General features: G+C 41.0%; 1 protein-coding gene across 17 annotated transcripts in view; it reads left to right on the top strand.

The window, feature by feature from the left end:
* The window catches only part of LOC102939317 (myosin VIIA and Rab interacting protein), a 418,560-nt gene that overhangs the window by 369,382 nt on the left and 35,037 nt on the right, over positions 1–14,141 (top strand). For all 17 annotated transcript variants that reach the window (XM_043540746.1, XM_043540753.1, XM_037890216.2 and 14 more), the window contains 2 exons: positions 682–859; positions 5,028–5,683. In XM_043540746.1, the coding sequence (XP_043396681.1) occupies positions 682–859; positions 5,028–5,683 (834 nt within the window). The remainder of the gene's footprint in view (positions 1–681; positions 860–5,027; positions 5,684–14,141) is intronic.

Genomic DNA, 14,141 nt, shown 5'->3' on the forward strand with positions numbered 1-14,141 from the left:
CATCTCAGTAGTACCTTGTCTCATAACTTACATTCCCTTTGAATGATCTGCTATAACAGACCCTGTGTTAGAAATGGGTAGCAAACACAGCATAAGAATTTGTGGAATCCATTGGCTGGATCCTGCTCTGTTCTGCTCTTGGTTTATGTGCGTTCCCTGGCAGGCAGAAGAATCCAAGAATTAAAGCTGCTGGAGATACAGGTTTATTTTGGTTTTTCTGTTGGATTTTCTTTTCTTTTCTTTTCTTTTTTTTTTAACCTCTTAAATTTGGCACCACTGGAAGCAGTACCTCAGAATGTTCTGTATCACTCTTCTGGGCTCGTCCCTGGCTAACGTGTAAGTGGACTGATGCTTTCAAGCAGCGCTCCCAGACTGACACATTCATACTGCTTCACCTTGGGTAACTACTTTTAATCTTGTGCCTAGCCATACAAACAAATCCCTGCCTTCCTCACAGGAAGCAATAGCATTTTAAATGCATGTAAACACGCTGTCCAAGCCCGAGAATGTTGTTTTGAACTAATAATATTCCATTCTCAGGCTAATTTCATTCCCTGCACTTCTTTGACATGCACTTACCCAATTAGCAGAATGTTACTGTTTACTGCTAATTTGAATTAATACTTCAATAGTTGGCTACTTCTATTTTTAGATAATGTTCTTTGAATTTTATTTCAACAGAGGTCTCAGTCTGCGTTCTCACTGACTAGTGAAGATACACCAAGCAAAGATCTGGACCTCGTGTCTTCTATGCCTGAGATTCTCTGGAGGCAGCAGAAAGGCCTAGTCAGGAGACAGAGGGAACACAAACTGTCTGCGTTACCTAGCTGGAAAAGTGTGGACAGACTGAATGAAACAAGTAACTATTTATAGTACCAGTATGACACTTTCTTCTGTTTTTCCTGTTGAACAAATTAAACTTGAAGTAAGCACCCAGTCCTGCTCCTATTGAAGTCAGTGGCAAAGCTCCCATTGACTTCACTGAGAGCTGGGTCAAGCACTAAATGGAAAAAGAAAAAGCCTGCACTAACTTTGTGATGCCTAGTATGATGACAATAATCAAACAATGGCACTAAGTATGATACTACTAGTTTTCCCTGAATAAGGACTTCAGAATTTGGCCCTTGGTGCATAAAATGACAATAAAGTAATAGTAAACAGTGAGCTAATGAAATATTCATTGCTGTGCTAACTTCTGCTCCAAGTAACCTCTTGTCATTCATATAGAAAGTGTTATTCTGTTGGGTAGGATTCCTGTCCAAGGCCTGGATTCAGCAAAGCATTTAAGCCTGTGCTTAAATTTAAGCACCCATTTAAGTCCCACTGAAGTCAATGACACTGTTATTTAGTACTTAGCAATTACTTAACCATAGCTTAGTGACAAGTTGATACAATTACTTTCTAAGGGTCCCTTGCTCAGACTAGTTCCTGTTTGTCGTCTGAGTTCACTGTTGAGATAACACACGGGTGTCCTGTTGAGGCTATTTGATATTTAATAGGTATCGCATCAACTTATGAGTAAACCCACCTGCCCTGGTTTGCAGCTTTTGGTTAAAACACACAAAATCCAAGAGGATCTCAACCAGTAGCTTCGTATAGTAGTAGTAAACACCAGCAGTCTGATTCCCCACGGCCATGCACCTCGATTAGTTAGTTATACCTGTGAAAAGTGGGTGTAAATCTCAACTACTCTAAGGGCTTGTCTACACTGGCACTTTACAGCGCTGCAACTTTCTCACTCAGGGGTGTGAAAAAACACCCCCCTAGAGTTCAGCAAGTTTCAGCGCTGTAAAGCACTGGTGTAAACAGTGCCCCAGTGCTGGGAGCCGCGCCCCTCGTGGAGGTGGGTTTTTTAGAGTGCTGGGAGACTAGCCCTAAATTAGTGGTGTTTACATCTACTTTGCAATGACTTTGTATAGATGTAAATGACTGCACAAGGGCCAGGTGGCACAGAAACAGGCTCTGAATTTTCATTTACAAATGACCAGTTCCACACTGAGCTCATTTCTCTGGCCATTCTTATTTTTCCATAAATAATTCATAATGTAAGGCACCGGCGAGGCCACGATTTGTGCCTCATGTCTTTTGTTACGACAGGCAAGTGCCTTTTGATTTATATCAAACAGGTTTCTAATAAACAGCCTTTGACATCATTAGCAGGAGGGGTAAAGTCAATGTTGCTTTTTGTAGGTAACTTCTCTGTATGTTGTTGCCTTCCCCCTGCTAATCAGCTAACATACTTCACTTTTCTAATCAACTAAAATAAATTTTAACAAATTCAGCTATGCCACAGGCAGGCAGCAGCTACTCAAAACAAATGAGCATGAACTTTGCATGTGTTTTGGGACAATGGGCAGAAGCACAACTAGATTGAATTTAACTAGTTAAGCATTGAATGTTGGGGTTCCCCTGAGATACATTCAGTCCTTGAAGAACTCGGTTCAACACCAGTCTTGTCACTCAGGTTCCTTTATTTGGCAGACATCAAAGCTGTACTGAGTTGATCGGACTCAAGCATAGGGGTGGATATAGGACATACCACACATTCAAAGTTACACAACAGACCTCTTCCTTTATATGCATTCACACAATATATTGCGTTTACTGTTCATTGCATCACCTGTTTTGGGATTGGCTTGGTCACTTGGTTGAAACCAATCCCTGTACAGCGCACAGTCACTCAACAACTTACTCGTTACCTCATTTTACTTTCCAGGCTTATCCATTGTTACCTTGTCCTTTGTAAATGGTTGGCTGGTGTTCCCCCTTATCTTAGGTAGTACAGGCATTCTGTTCCTAGCCTACTGATCCATTTGCCTTCCTAATCCTGTCTCCCAAGAAATGAGGCCTTCCCCGTGTCCAATCACTCATGTCAAGCCAGGACTACATTCCACTGCTTTTATTTTGTCTTTTTTGTATTAGCATTTGTTTTATTTGCATTATAGTTTTTATTTTCTGTTTCTTTCTTTTTTTAAGTTTATTACCCAGCAACACGCTTTTAAGACCATAGTAGTTGTAATGATTTGAATTACTATTAACGCTAGGCTTAAAGTACAAAGCAGGGCATAGAATCTTACCTCCTATGGTTTAGCCCACTAGGGTATGATTTTACATTGTAAGCTTAGTTTGTCTTTAAAGCATATTATTGTTATTTTAAATTTTGCTTTTATTTTAATTACATTATAAAAAATTGGTACAAAATACAAACAAAATATTTATTACCACAGGAAATATACTTGTCAAACAGAACAGAGGCTAATTAAAATAACATTCTCTGGTCCATACCAGAAGTGGTTCTTTTTAGCCACCACACAATACTTGTTATCAGCATAGACAGTTTTTACTTTACCAACACCCCAGTGTCTCAACCATGCTGTGCAATTCGGAGATTGTTCCCTCAGAGTGAACCCACATACCAGCAACTCTGTCTGTAAGACGTCACACCTGCATGTGTAAGTGTTCCCCGGGGCAAACAGTAGTACAAGTCTGGGGCCTTCCAGACCTTACATTGTCTTGCTACAGTATTTGAGGAGGGAAAACAAACTTCTTCCACACCATATGGCTTGCATTTGTTTCACATTTAACTTTATAGTATTGGATCTTTGTTAATTTTCTTACCCTGCACCAACTGGTGTCACCCCTTTTGTTACAAATTTTTAATTTTTCTGTGGCGATAAAAGAAGGCAAATGTTCTTGGTTCATATTAAGCCAGGTCTAAACTAAATAGCCAAGCCTGTCAACAGATTTAGATCTTCAAAAATTGTTTGCAAGAGGCAGAATTACTTCCTGAGGCACTTACTCAGTTTCTTTGAATTAACATAAAATTTGGGCATGAAAACAGACCAAAGAGATTTAAATAAACTAATAATTAAAAATAAAAAGCCTGACAGATCTTTTCAGTTTAATTACCATTTTGTTGGTGGAGTGTTCTGGGGTTTTTGTTTTGGTTTTGTTTTTGTTTGTAGTTTTGTTTATGCTCCAGGGAAAAACTGTTCCAAAACTCAAAGCCTGGCTACTATATGTCATATTTATTCCATAAGTATGTTCTGTGTTGGGAAAATAAGAGTGCCAAATAAAATTTGTGATCTTGAGTTCCATATATTTACAGACCTAAATTGAGGGGAGAAAAATACATAAAGATACATAAAAATATTGATATTTTAAGTTTAACAGTTCATGTAAAAATAGGGCTTAAAACTTTAGAACAGTAATGTTCTGCCTGTAGTTTGTATTTCTGGCCTTCTAATGGTTAATCTGAACAGTCAGTTGTGCGTCTGAAAGAAATCTGTATGTCAGATATCATTTGATTCAGTATGCTAAGAAGAGTATGCAAATCCACAATACTGTTTAGTTCTACAGTCATTATGAGAAATATGAATAATAAACCCATCAGATGTTCAAACTTCCCATTAAAAGACATTTCATGTCCTGTTGACAATGGAGTCTATATTTAGAAGCAATGTAAACTTCACAGTTTGAGTAGATAGTATTTCTTGCATATTTTTCTTTTCTGAATTTTAGAACGTCAGGCTTCTAACAGGCTGTATAGCCTAACCTTGGACCCTATTGTCACATATATTTTAAAAAGAGGTCCCCAGAGAATTCTGTGGTGACTTCCGATTAAAATGGGATAATCAGGAAGATCCCTGATTCAGGGTATGATAAAATCTATGTAGCGTACCACATATTCATTTGTGTCTGTCGTTATCTTGTGCTGGTCCCATCATAAAGGGTATGTCTACACAACAGAAGCTTTGCACAGACTAGCCTACTCAAGCTTGCTTGAATCCAGTTAGTGTGGGTAGCAATAGCAATAAAGACAGCCTGGTGCGTGCTTCAGCATGGGTAGACAAGCCTGGCAAGGAGCCTGGGTACGTACTCCGCTCACTAGCCCATGCAGCTAGCCCACAGATACCCCAAATGGCTAGTCTCTGCTAAAATCTTTATTTGATTGTGCAAAAGTCAGCCTGTCAAACTGAAATAATAAAGTAATAATTAGGGGATTTGTTCTTGTTTTAATTTCACAGGTCCACCTCCTGTTTTACAAAGCACTGATGGGAACTGGGTGGCTTTGCAGAGCATTACGTTGCCTCGCCCTCGAATGCTTGCCAAACCAAAGAGCCAAGTATTCAAAGCTTTGGAGAACGAATCTAGTGTTGTGTCTGCTTATGACGAGATGGGCTCGGATAGCGAGGACGACTACGACTGGAATGTGGCCTTGAACAAGCTGCGTCGAAGGCCCAAGCAGTTGTCCGAGGATTCTTATTATACCGATTCCCAGTACAATACTGAATGGGCTTATGGCAGTGATCCATACCAGCCAGTGACCTCTCCTTCATCTGGGCTATACACCAATACAGAGACGGTGTACTCTGATTCTGAAACATCTTCAGTAAATTCCTCAAGGGAGGCTAGAGAATCTAGCAAGCTTCCCTGGCTACAAAGGAGAACTCAGAGTGACAAACCCAGAGTGGAAAAAGCACATTTACATGGAGAACTGGATGTAAATTTCAATCCACAGGCTGACAGTTTAGAGTATTCAGATAGCAGTGAGACTGAAGAAGTCTATTATGATTTAGAAAAGAGGTCTAGAAGGTGGAGAAAGAGCAAAATTGTCTCCGAAGAATTACGTGAAGGAAAAAATCACACAAAAACCCACAAGAAGAATTTGAGCATAAATCAGGTAACTACATTTGCTTATATAGGAAGGATTGAGTAAGCAAAAGTGGGTGGGTGGGGGTGGGGGGGGGAGTGGCACACTGTCAAAAATGTCATTACCTGTTTCTGAGTCCCTGGTAGCTCAGAAGATGATCTTGAATGTCCGAAGAAGTAAAGCACAAGGTGGGGTCTTGTATGTATCTGCTACAGACGACAAATCACACTAGAGAACAGGATGACCAGCTCCGTAAGTACCTATCTATAATCTGTAGGGAAAAAATCGTTGTGGTCATGGGGGACTTCAGTTTGAGGGACATATGCTGGAGGTCTCATGCTGACAGTATTAAAACATCCTTGGAATTTCAAAATATCATAGATGACAACTTCCTGATTCAACTTGACTCAAGTGTTGCAACCATCACAGGGTAATTCTATATTAGGACCTCATCTTGACAAATAAAGAACTGATCACAGAACTAAAAATTAATGGTAGTTTAGGTACAAGTGATCATGACTTAATCCATGTATAATATGCAAACAGACTAAAGTCCAAACCAGCAATATGTATGCTTGGTGCTTTAAAAGGGCCAATTTCACAAAGCTGAAAATAGTTGAGAGGAAGAATTTAATCAGAAAAATATGAATTATAATTGGTAATTGTTTAAGAACATTTTAGTAGATGCCCAAAAATTCACAATGGAGGAAGAATACCATATTGGTTTAAAAACTGATCTCACTTAAAGGGGAAGCGAAGGAAGCTATAAAAAAATAAAATACAATTTAACAAATGGAAGAAAGGGGAAGTTGATAGCGATGAATATAAATAAGAAGCTAGCAATTGTAGAAAATTGACAAGACAAGCAAAGGGACACAAGGAGAAATTTGTGGCCAGCGGAGATAAGGACAATACAAAGGAGTTTTTTAAGTATATGGGAACAAAAAGAATCCTGACAACGGTATTGGTTCGTTACTAGATGGAAATGGTACAATTATCAGTGATAATGCAGAAAAGGCAGAAGTGTTCAATAAATGTTACTGTTCTGTATTTGGGGGAAAACAGATGACGCAGTCTCATCATATGACAACGATAACACTTTTTCCATTCCACTAATATCTCAGGAGGATGTTAAACAGTATCTACTAAAGTTAGATGTCGTTAAATCAGCAGGTCTGGATAACTTGCATCCAATAGTTTTAAAAGAGCTGGCTGAGGAGCTCAGTGGACAGTTACTGTTGATTTTCAATAAGTCTTAGAACAGCAGGGAAGTTTCAGCAGACTTGAAGAAAGCTAATGTGGGGTCAGTATTTAAAAAGGGTAAATGGGACAACCCAGGTAATTATAGGCCTGTGTACCTGATATCAGTCCTGGGAAAAATAATGGAGTGGCTGATACGGGACTCAGTTAATAAAGAATTAATGCCAGTCCACATTAGTTTATGGAAAATATATCCTGTCAAACTAACCTGATATATTTTTACGACATAAGTTTGGTTGATAAAGATAATAGTGTTGATGTAATATACTTAAACTTCTGTAAAGCATTTGGCTTAGTACTACATAACTTTTCAATTAAAAATTAAAACAATATATAGTTAACATGGCAAACACTAAATGGGACAGCTGCCAGTGAGCCTGGTGTCCACCCCAGTAGGCAGGGTTTGGGGGCTGCACAGCCAGGCTGGAGAAGCTGCCAGGGCTGGGCTCTGGCTCCTGTGAGTGGCGGCCCGACATGCTGCTGCTTTTGCTGCTGCGGTTCTTGGACCTGTCACTGGCCATGGCCCTGCTGGCTTCAGCCCCATTATTCATGAGGGACCAGGTGGTTCCCCTGCATCCTGTCAGAGGTATTCATGAGAAATTAACATACAGATTCCCTGGTTAGGTCATCTTCTAAAGTAGCAGGATGGTGTGACTGAACCAAGGAAGTGAACCATTTCTTCTCCCCTATCCCTCTCTCCATAAGGAAGCTAGCAATCGGCTCCGCTCTTCTGACTCTCCTGAGCAATCATTCTGTTTCTGCAGGTATTATTTTGTTTGAGTGTTTACACCTCTAGCCCTTATCTCTGGTAGAAGGCCTGCTGCTCCACTAGTCACAACACAAGTGCCAATACACTTGCACCACTGCAGCATGTCTGGTGAAGCATAAAAAACCACCCCCACGAGCAGCATAAGCTATGTCGGCGGGAGAAGCTCTCCCGCCGACATAGCGCTGTGCATGTGAACGCTTATGTCGTTGTAACTTATGTGGTTCAAGGAGGTGGAATAATCACACCCTTGAGTGATATAAGTTTTGCCGACATAGGCTGAGGTGTAGACATAGCCTACGCTCAGAGTTCAGTGTCCCAAGAGGTTTACAATATTAGTTAACTACTGAAGTATGCCTTGCAGACATGTTCTGTATCTACTCTGTTCCTTTGCACGATTGACAGACATAGGCATTCTATACTGGGACATTATAGCTAAGGGTAAGATTTTGTCACGGTTATTTTTAGTAAAAGTCACGGACAGGTCACAGGCTTCTGTGAATTTTTGTTTATTGTCCGTGACTTTTACTAAAAATAATTGTGACAAAATGAGGAGTGGGGGGTCCAGCACCCACCGCTGCTGCCGCTTACAATGGTTGGGAGCTGCGGGGTCCCCCCACCACCCAGGGCAGCTGGGAGCTGCATGGAGGCTTGGAGCTATAGGGCTGGAGGCTGGGAGCTGTGGGGGACCACCCACGGCATCTGGGAGCTAAGAGCCACAGCATCCCCCGCTGCCCACCACGTCTCGGAGCTGCAGAGGTCCCCTCCACCTCTCGGAGCTCTGGGGCTGGCAGCTGGGAGCTGTGGGGGACCCCCGCCTGTGGCAGCTCAGAGCTCTTGGATCCCCACCGGCTGACAGCTCCAACCGGGTGAAGCAGCAAATGTCATGAAGGTCTCTGGAAGTGATGGATTCTGTGACCTCCGTGACATAGTCATAGCCTTAAGTATAGCCATGCCCTATTAATTTAACCTGAATTATATCACGCTGAATTTATCAAGGGTCATGGTAGATTCTCCATCATTTGAAATTTTAAAATCAAGATTGGATGTTTTTCTAAAAGATCTGCTGTAGGAATAATTTGGGGGACATTCTCTGGCCCCTGATAGACTAGATTGTCACAGTGGCCCCTTCTGGCCTTTGACTCTATGAATGTTATCTTCTTCCGCTATTGTTTTACGTGTGAGAGAGTGTGTGTGTGTGTTTTAAGGCCCTGTATGTAAGCATCAATGGAATCTTTAAAGTCACTGAGCACTGCTGACCGTTCTTGGAGACATTTTGCCTGCAAACACAGACAGGCAGAATACCTCCGCGGACCCTGGGCTGCACTCTTTAATAGGGTGCAATGTGTGCTTCAGATTTCTAGCCAATGCAGAAAATCACTGTCCCTTCCTTGTCCCTGTACCAGTGCTGCTCACAAAGCACAAAATGTGGGATTCTAGTTGGTCCTCTACACAGGAGTGCATGGCTAGGAAGGGCTTGCAGTGCCTCCCCACCCCCAACACACCAATGCTGGCAGATGCAGGATCTGGCCCCAAATCACACTGGTGTAGTAAAATTGGTTTGCAACACAAATGGGGGAGACAAACAAAATGTAGATGAAGTGAGCGAAGAAATGCAAAATAATTTGCATATGTTCGGCTTATTTCTGGTAAATGTGGTTCATGCTTTCAGAAAAGAGTTACTCAAATCCCTGGCACTAGAGAGCGTCCGATCAAGTGTATCATGGCGAGTGTAATTATAATGAAACATTTATATGGAGGACGTTGCTGGGATTGAAAAAGTCTAGTGGAGGGCAATGAAAATTATTCAGGGGATTTGGGATATGAGTTACAGTATGAAGAAAAATGAGCCAGATTTAGTCTATATTGCTTAAAAAATGAGATTAGAGGAATTTCAGAAATCTGTACAATCCTAAAAGTGATGCACTGATACCAATGAAATGATTGAGTCTGAAGCTGAGGAGCAGTCTAACATAAACACTTCAGATGAAGTGTCGTACAAATGATGATTAGGATGTACAACAAACTGCAGAGAGCATAATTTGAAGGAGATAGGGGTCTACAGCTTCTAGCTTTGTTTTGAGGGTTTAAAATCTGTAATAGGTTTTCATGTGCTGGTATTATAAAGAGAAGTCTTATTGAAGCAATAGACAGTGCTCTCCTTCTAAAAGTAGCTGTGTCTGGAAATCAGAAACTCAGCAGCTGATCATATGTAGATTACAATGAAGAAATGCTACTTTTTCCTGTCCTTTCATGGTATAATAATAGATATTGATTTATTGACCATTATTGTCTGCATCATGGAATAGGATTTGATTTTCAGTTCAAAAAGTCAGTTTTCTTTTCTCATTGTAAAATATCATAAGGTCAGCATCCACCTTGCTATCCCGTCAGTTACACTGAAAAGAAAAATGGACCTTCTCTGTTCTTAGGAGCCACACAATTTTGAGTTTATGAAGCAGTAATGTTGTGAGCAGAGGAATGATGGAACAACTGCAGTCATTTCATAGTTAAGGTTGCAACTGAGTTGAGTTCCCATTACAAGATTGATTCTTCTCTCCCCATTGGTTCTCTAAAATCCATTTTAAAATCCTGTATCGGCTTTCAAATTAATAAGCTACTTCTTTGACCAAGGCAGAATTTGTGTTATAAAATCAGAACTGAATTAGTTGAGGAGCTTCTCTGGAAACCAGACCCTAAAAGTAGGGGTGTTCACCACAGTTCAAAAAGTCTTCTCACTTTTAATTTTTTTGCCACTCCATGGGAGAAAAAAACAAAATCAGTACCTGCTTTGCTAGTCTCTCCCAGTTGTACATAAAGCTTATGTGCACAAATCATGAAACTCGTGCACTTGCATGCAAAAAAACAAAAGTTTGTGCATGACAAATCATCATACTTGGTATTAGAAATTAGTATGAAACAAATGATGAAATCTATGTTCCGTTGACCACGTTTCCAATAGCCTAACTGCGGAGGAAGTAATATGGTAGGCTTGTATCTCTACAGAGCAGGCTTAAGATAATTTGGCTGTCTTGGTTGGAAAGTACAACCTTATCTCTGTGTTCTAATTATATTTTTTAACTAATAGTCTTGAAAAATTGTGTGCACTCAAACCACTTACATGAATCTTCAACCTTAACTTCCCTTTATATTTTTAGGGGAATTATAATGGGGTTTAATGCCATTGGGATCCTTGTATGATTGCTTTAGATTAATTGGACTTAATTTCATTATGAAGTCACCTATGACTTTTATAAAATGGCATTATCCATTAATTAAAATCTTGTCATATAGTTCTATGCTATCTTGACAAAGCTATAAACGAAGGCAGGATACAGTGTGTGCTCTTGAATTTCAAGCCCCACTAGATGGTGCTTGTGTTTCATTTAGTGGAAGTATGGAACTTCTAAGGGCAAACAAACATTGAAAAGTAACGTGTAAACTTAACATTTTATGCAATGTCTCTGTAAAGATAATAGGACCTTGTTTTCCATGTGATCTTCGGTGCAGTGACTGATTTATAGCAACACCCATTTTTTGTGGTATTTTTCTTAATTGGTTACCGTATAGTGTTGTGGGTTTACCTCTGCTATTTTAAATTGGTTTGTCTTGGGAGGATTTAATTTGAATGTTTTTAGTTTTGTTTTAACACCACTGAGCTGTTTGCTTTTTTCTTTTTTGTGCATATTTTGTTTTGATTACTGACTTGATGATGATTTTACATGCAGTTATTTGCAGAATGTCTAGTAGGAAAGGTACACTTCAGTTTCTTAAACGATGTATAGTTTAGAACTGTGGGCCAAGTCCTACTCTCAGTTACACAAGTGCAACAAAGCAAAATGTGGCCCTGAGTACTTGGCTCTGCAATAGGTATATCTGTTGCTGATACATGCCAGTGTGAATTTATACATTGACTTTAAAGATGGGACATTAGATGGTATAAAAGGAGGGTAGATTATGTGAACTGTAAACTACCACCGCATAACTCTGAAGAAAACTTTTCACACAAGAGAAAAAAGTACATTTTTGGTTTGTTAAGGTTGACAAGGCCCTCAAAGTAACCTGCCCTAAAAAATACAGTTGGTTTAAAAACAAAAATAAGAAAAATGCATCATGTCGTCACAAAACTTTCACTGTAACTGTGTTAAAAGCTCAGTGTTTCAGCCAAGAAGCCTACAAACAACACAATGACCACAGTGTACAGCACTGGACTATAATTCTCCTTGCATTGATGCAAATGTAAACACTCAGGATACTCACAAGAAAGCAGCAGGCTGGGCGGGGGAAGGATGGCACAGCATAGGGTTGCCAACCCTCTAGGATTGGCCTGGAGTCTCCATGAATTAAAGATTAATCTTTAAATAAAGATTATGTGATGTGATTAAATCTCCAGGAATACGGCCAACCAAAATTGGCTACCCTACACAGCAAGCATACCTGCATCCATGGTCTCAACAAACTCAATCCCCGGCTTTGCGTCTTCATTGGAGGGAAAAAAAGGTGTCCTTAAGTGAAGTCAGCTAACAGGAGGGACACTGTAGTGAAAACAAGTTTTTTGCTTTTACACAATGTATCAGGTCAAGATAAAGACTAGGTCTTTAACTTTGCCTGCTTACTTGTGTGAAAACTACAAACTACCTCGACTTTAACCTCAAGTTAGCCAGCTCAACTTACACACACCCTTTTTTCTCCCTAATGAAGACGATGGCCCGTGGGCTAGTTGGTTGGATAGCTCTGCTAGGCCCTGATGCAGTGCACATGGGAGTCAGTAGAAAGACTCTCACTGATTTCAGTGGACTTTGGATCAGTGCTTAGAGACCAAGTGTTTTAAGTGCTGCAGTTCTTGATTTGGAAGGCTGGTGTAGTATTTTCAGTATCAAGAGGACATGTGGTCCAGTCAACCTCAATATGGATTCTTTAAACTAATGTGTGAATCATAGCACTTGTTTGTGCCGGGATAGTATAAACAAGGCTACGATTTAGTCACGGATATTTTTAGTAAAATTCATGGACAGGTCACGGCCAATAAACAAAAGTTCACACCTGTGACCTGTCCATGACTTGTACTATAAATAGCCCTGACTAAATCTGAAGTGCTCTGGGGGGGGGGCTCCAGGGTGCTGCAGGTGCTGTGGGGGGCGTGCTCCAGCAGACGGTGCTGCTACTCAGGGAGTGATGCCCCAGTATGCCACCACTGCTGCTCAGGGGGGCGGCTCAGGGCTGCAGTGCTGCTGCTCTGTGGACGGAGTCCGGGACCCAGGCGCCGGCGCTGCGGCTCTGGGGGTGGGGGCGGCGGCGGCCTGGGGCCCCGCCGCTGCTCCAAGGCAGTGCCCAGGACCAGCTGCCTGGGGCCTCCCAAGCAGCAGCCAATGCAGCTGGCCCCGGGGCCACCCCAACTGCTCAGGCAGCCCTCTGGTCAGCCGCACCAGCCGCTGCAGAAGTCCCGGCGGTCCCGGAAACTCACAGAATCCATGACTTCTTGTGACCTCCATGAAAGACTCGCAGCCTTAAGTATAAACACTGTTTAAGATCTTGCCCTCAGACCTGCTTTGCCATGTACCTCTGTCCTAACAGGCAATACCCTCTGAAATGTCGGTGTTGGCCTTTCTTGATTAGATTGTGGCAAATCACGTGATGGCTTTGTAATACAAAATTGTCCAGTCTCTATTACTGTACATGGAGACCACTGATGTCTCACTTCAGCTGTTAACCAGTGTTTGAAAACAGATCTGCATATCTGAAATATTAGTGCAATGATTCACCACACTACCTAGCCCGAAATTAATTATATCGGTCACTACTCCGAACTTCAAATTCAGGGATTCAGCAACAAACTCTGATAGTCGAGACAATCTGAGTCCATGCTTTCCATTGCAAATCTACTGACAGACATGCAAAATATTTCTGCACAATTTCTGTATCTTTCACCATTCCTGTTGACATTTTCCTAAGAGGCACCATTAGAGCAAGTGCTGGGTAAGTCTTTGAAGTAGGGAGAGAAGAAGGTAGGGTTGGACTTAAAGGGTTGGAAGGAGATCAGTCTTTTAAACAAACTGAAAGTTCTATTGTAACATTGTAGAAATAGAGTGGAAACATTTCCATTTGAGACTCTGTTCTTCAGGTGCAACCCCATCTTGTTCAGAACAATTTGGAAGCTCAAGTGATGACTAGTCAAGTTATGAGAGAAATGTCAAAATTACCGTAGTTTTAAGATTTCCAAGCAGTAGATACATCAAGGGAATACTACATTTGGGAATGCAAACAAATTAGCCACACAAAACAAATCCACTGTTCTGTTTCTTATGAATGGAAACTAAGAATCCAGATTGTTAATCTCCCTGGCATCCTCCAGTCCTGTCACAGTAGGAGAGCACAGAGTCAATAAGATTGCCTCGCTTGTTTTGCGTAGTGTCATAATCTATAATATTTCCTTTCTTAGGGTTGCCATCAATCGTCCACTTA

The sequence above is a fragment of the Chelonia mydas genome, chromosome 2, assembly GCF_015237465.2.
Source record: "Chelonia mydas isolate rCheMyd1 chromosome 2, rCheMyd1.pri.v2, whole genome shotgun sequence".
NCBI lineage: Eukaryota > Metazoa > Chordata > Testudines > Cheloniidae > Chelonia > Chelonia mydas.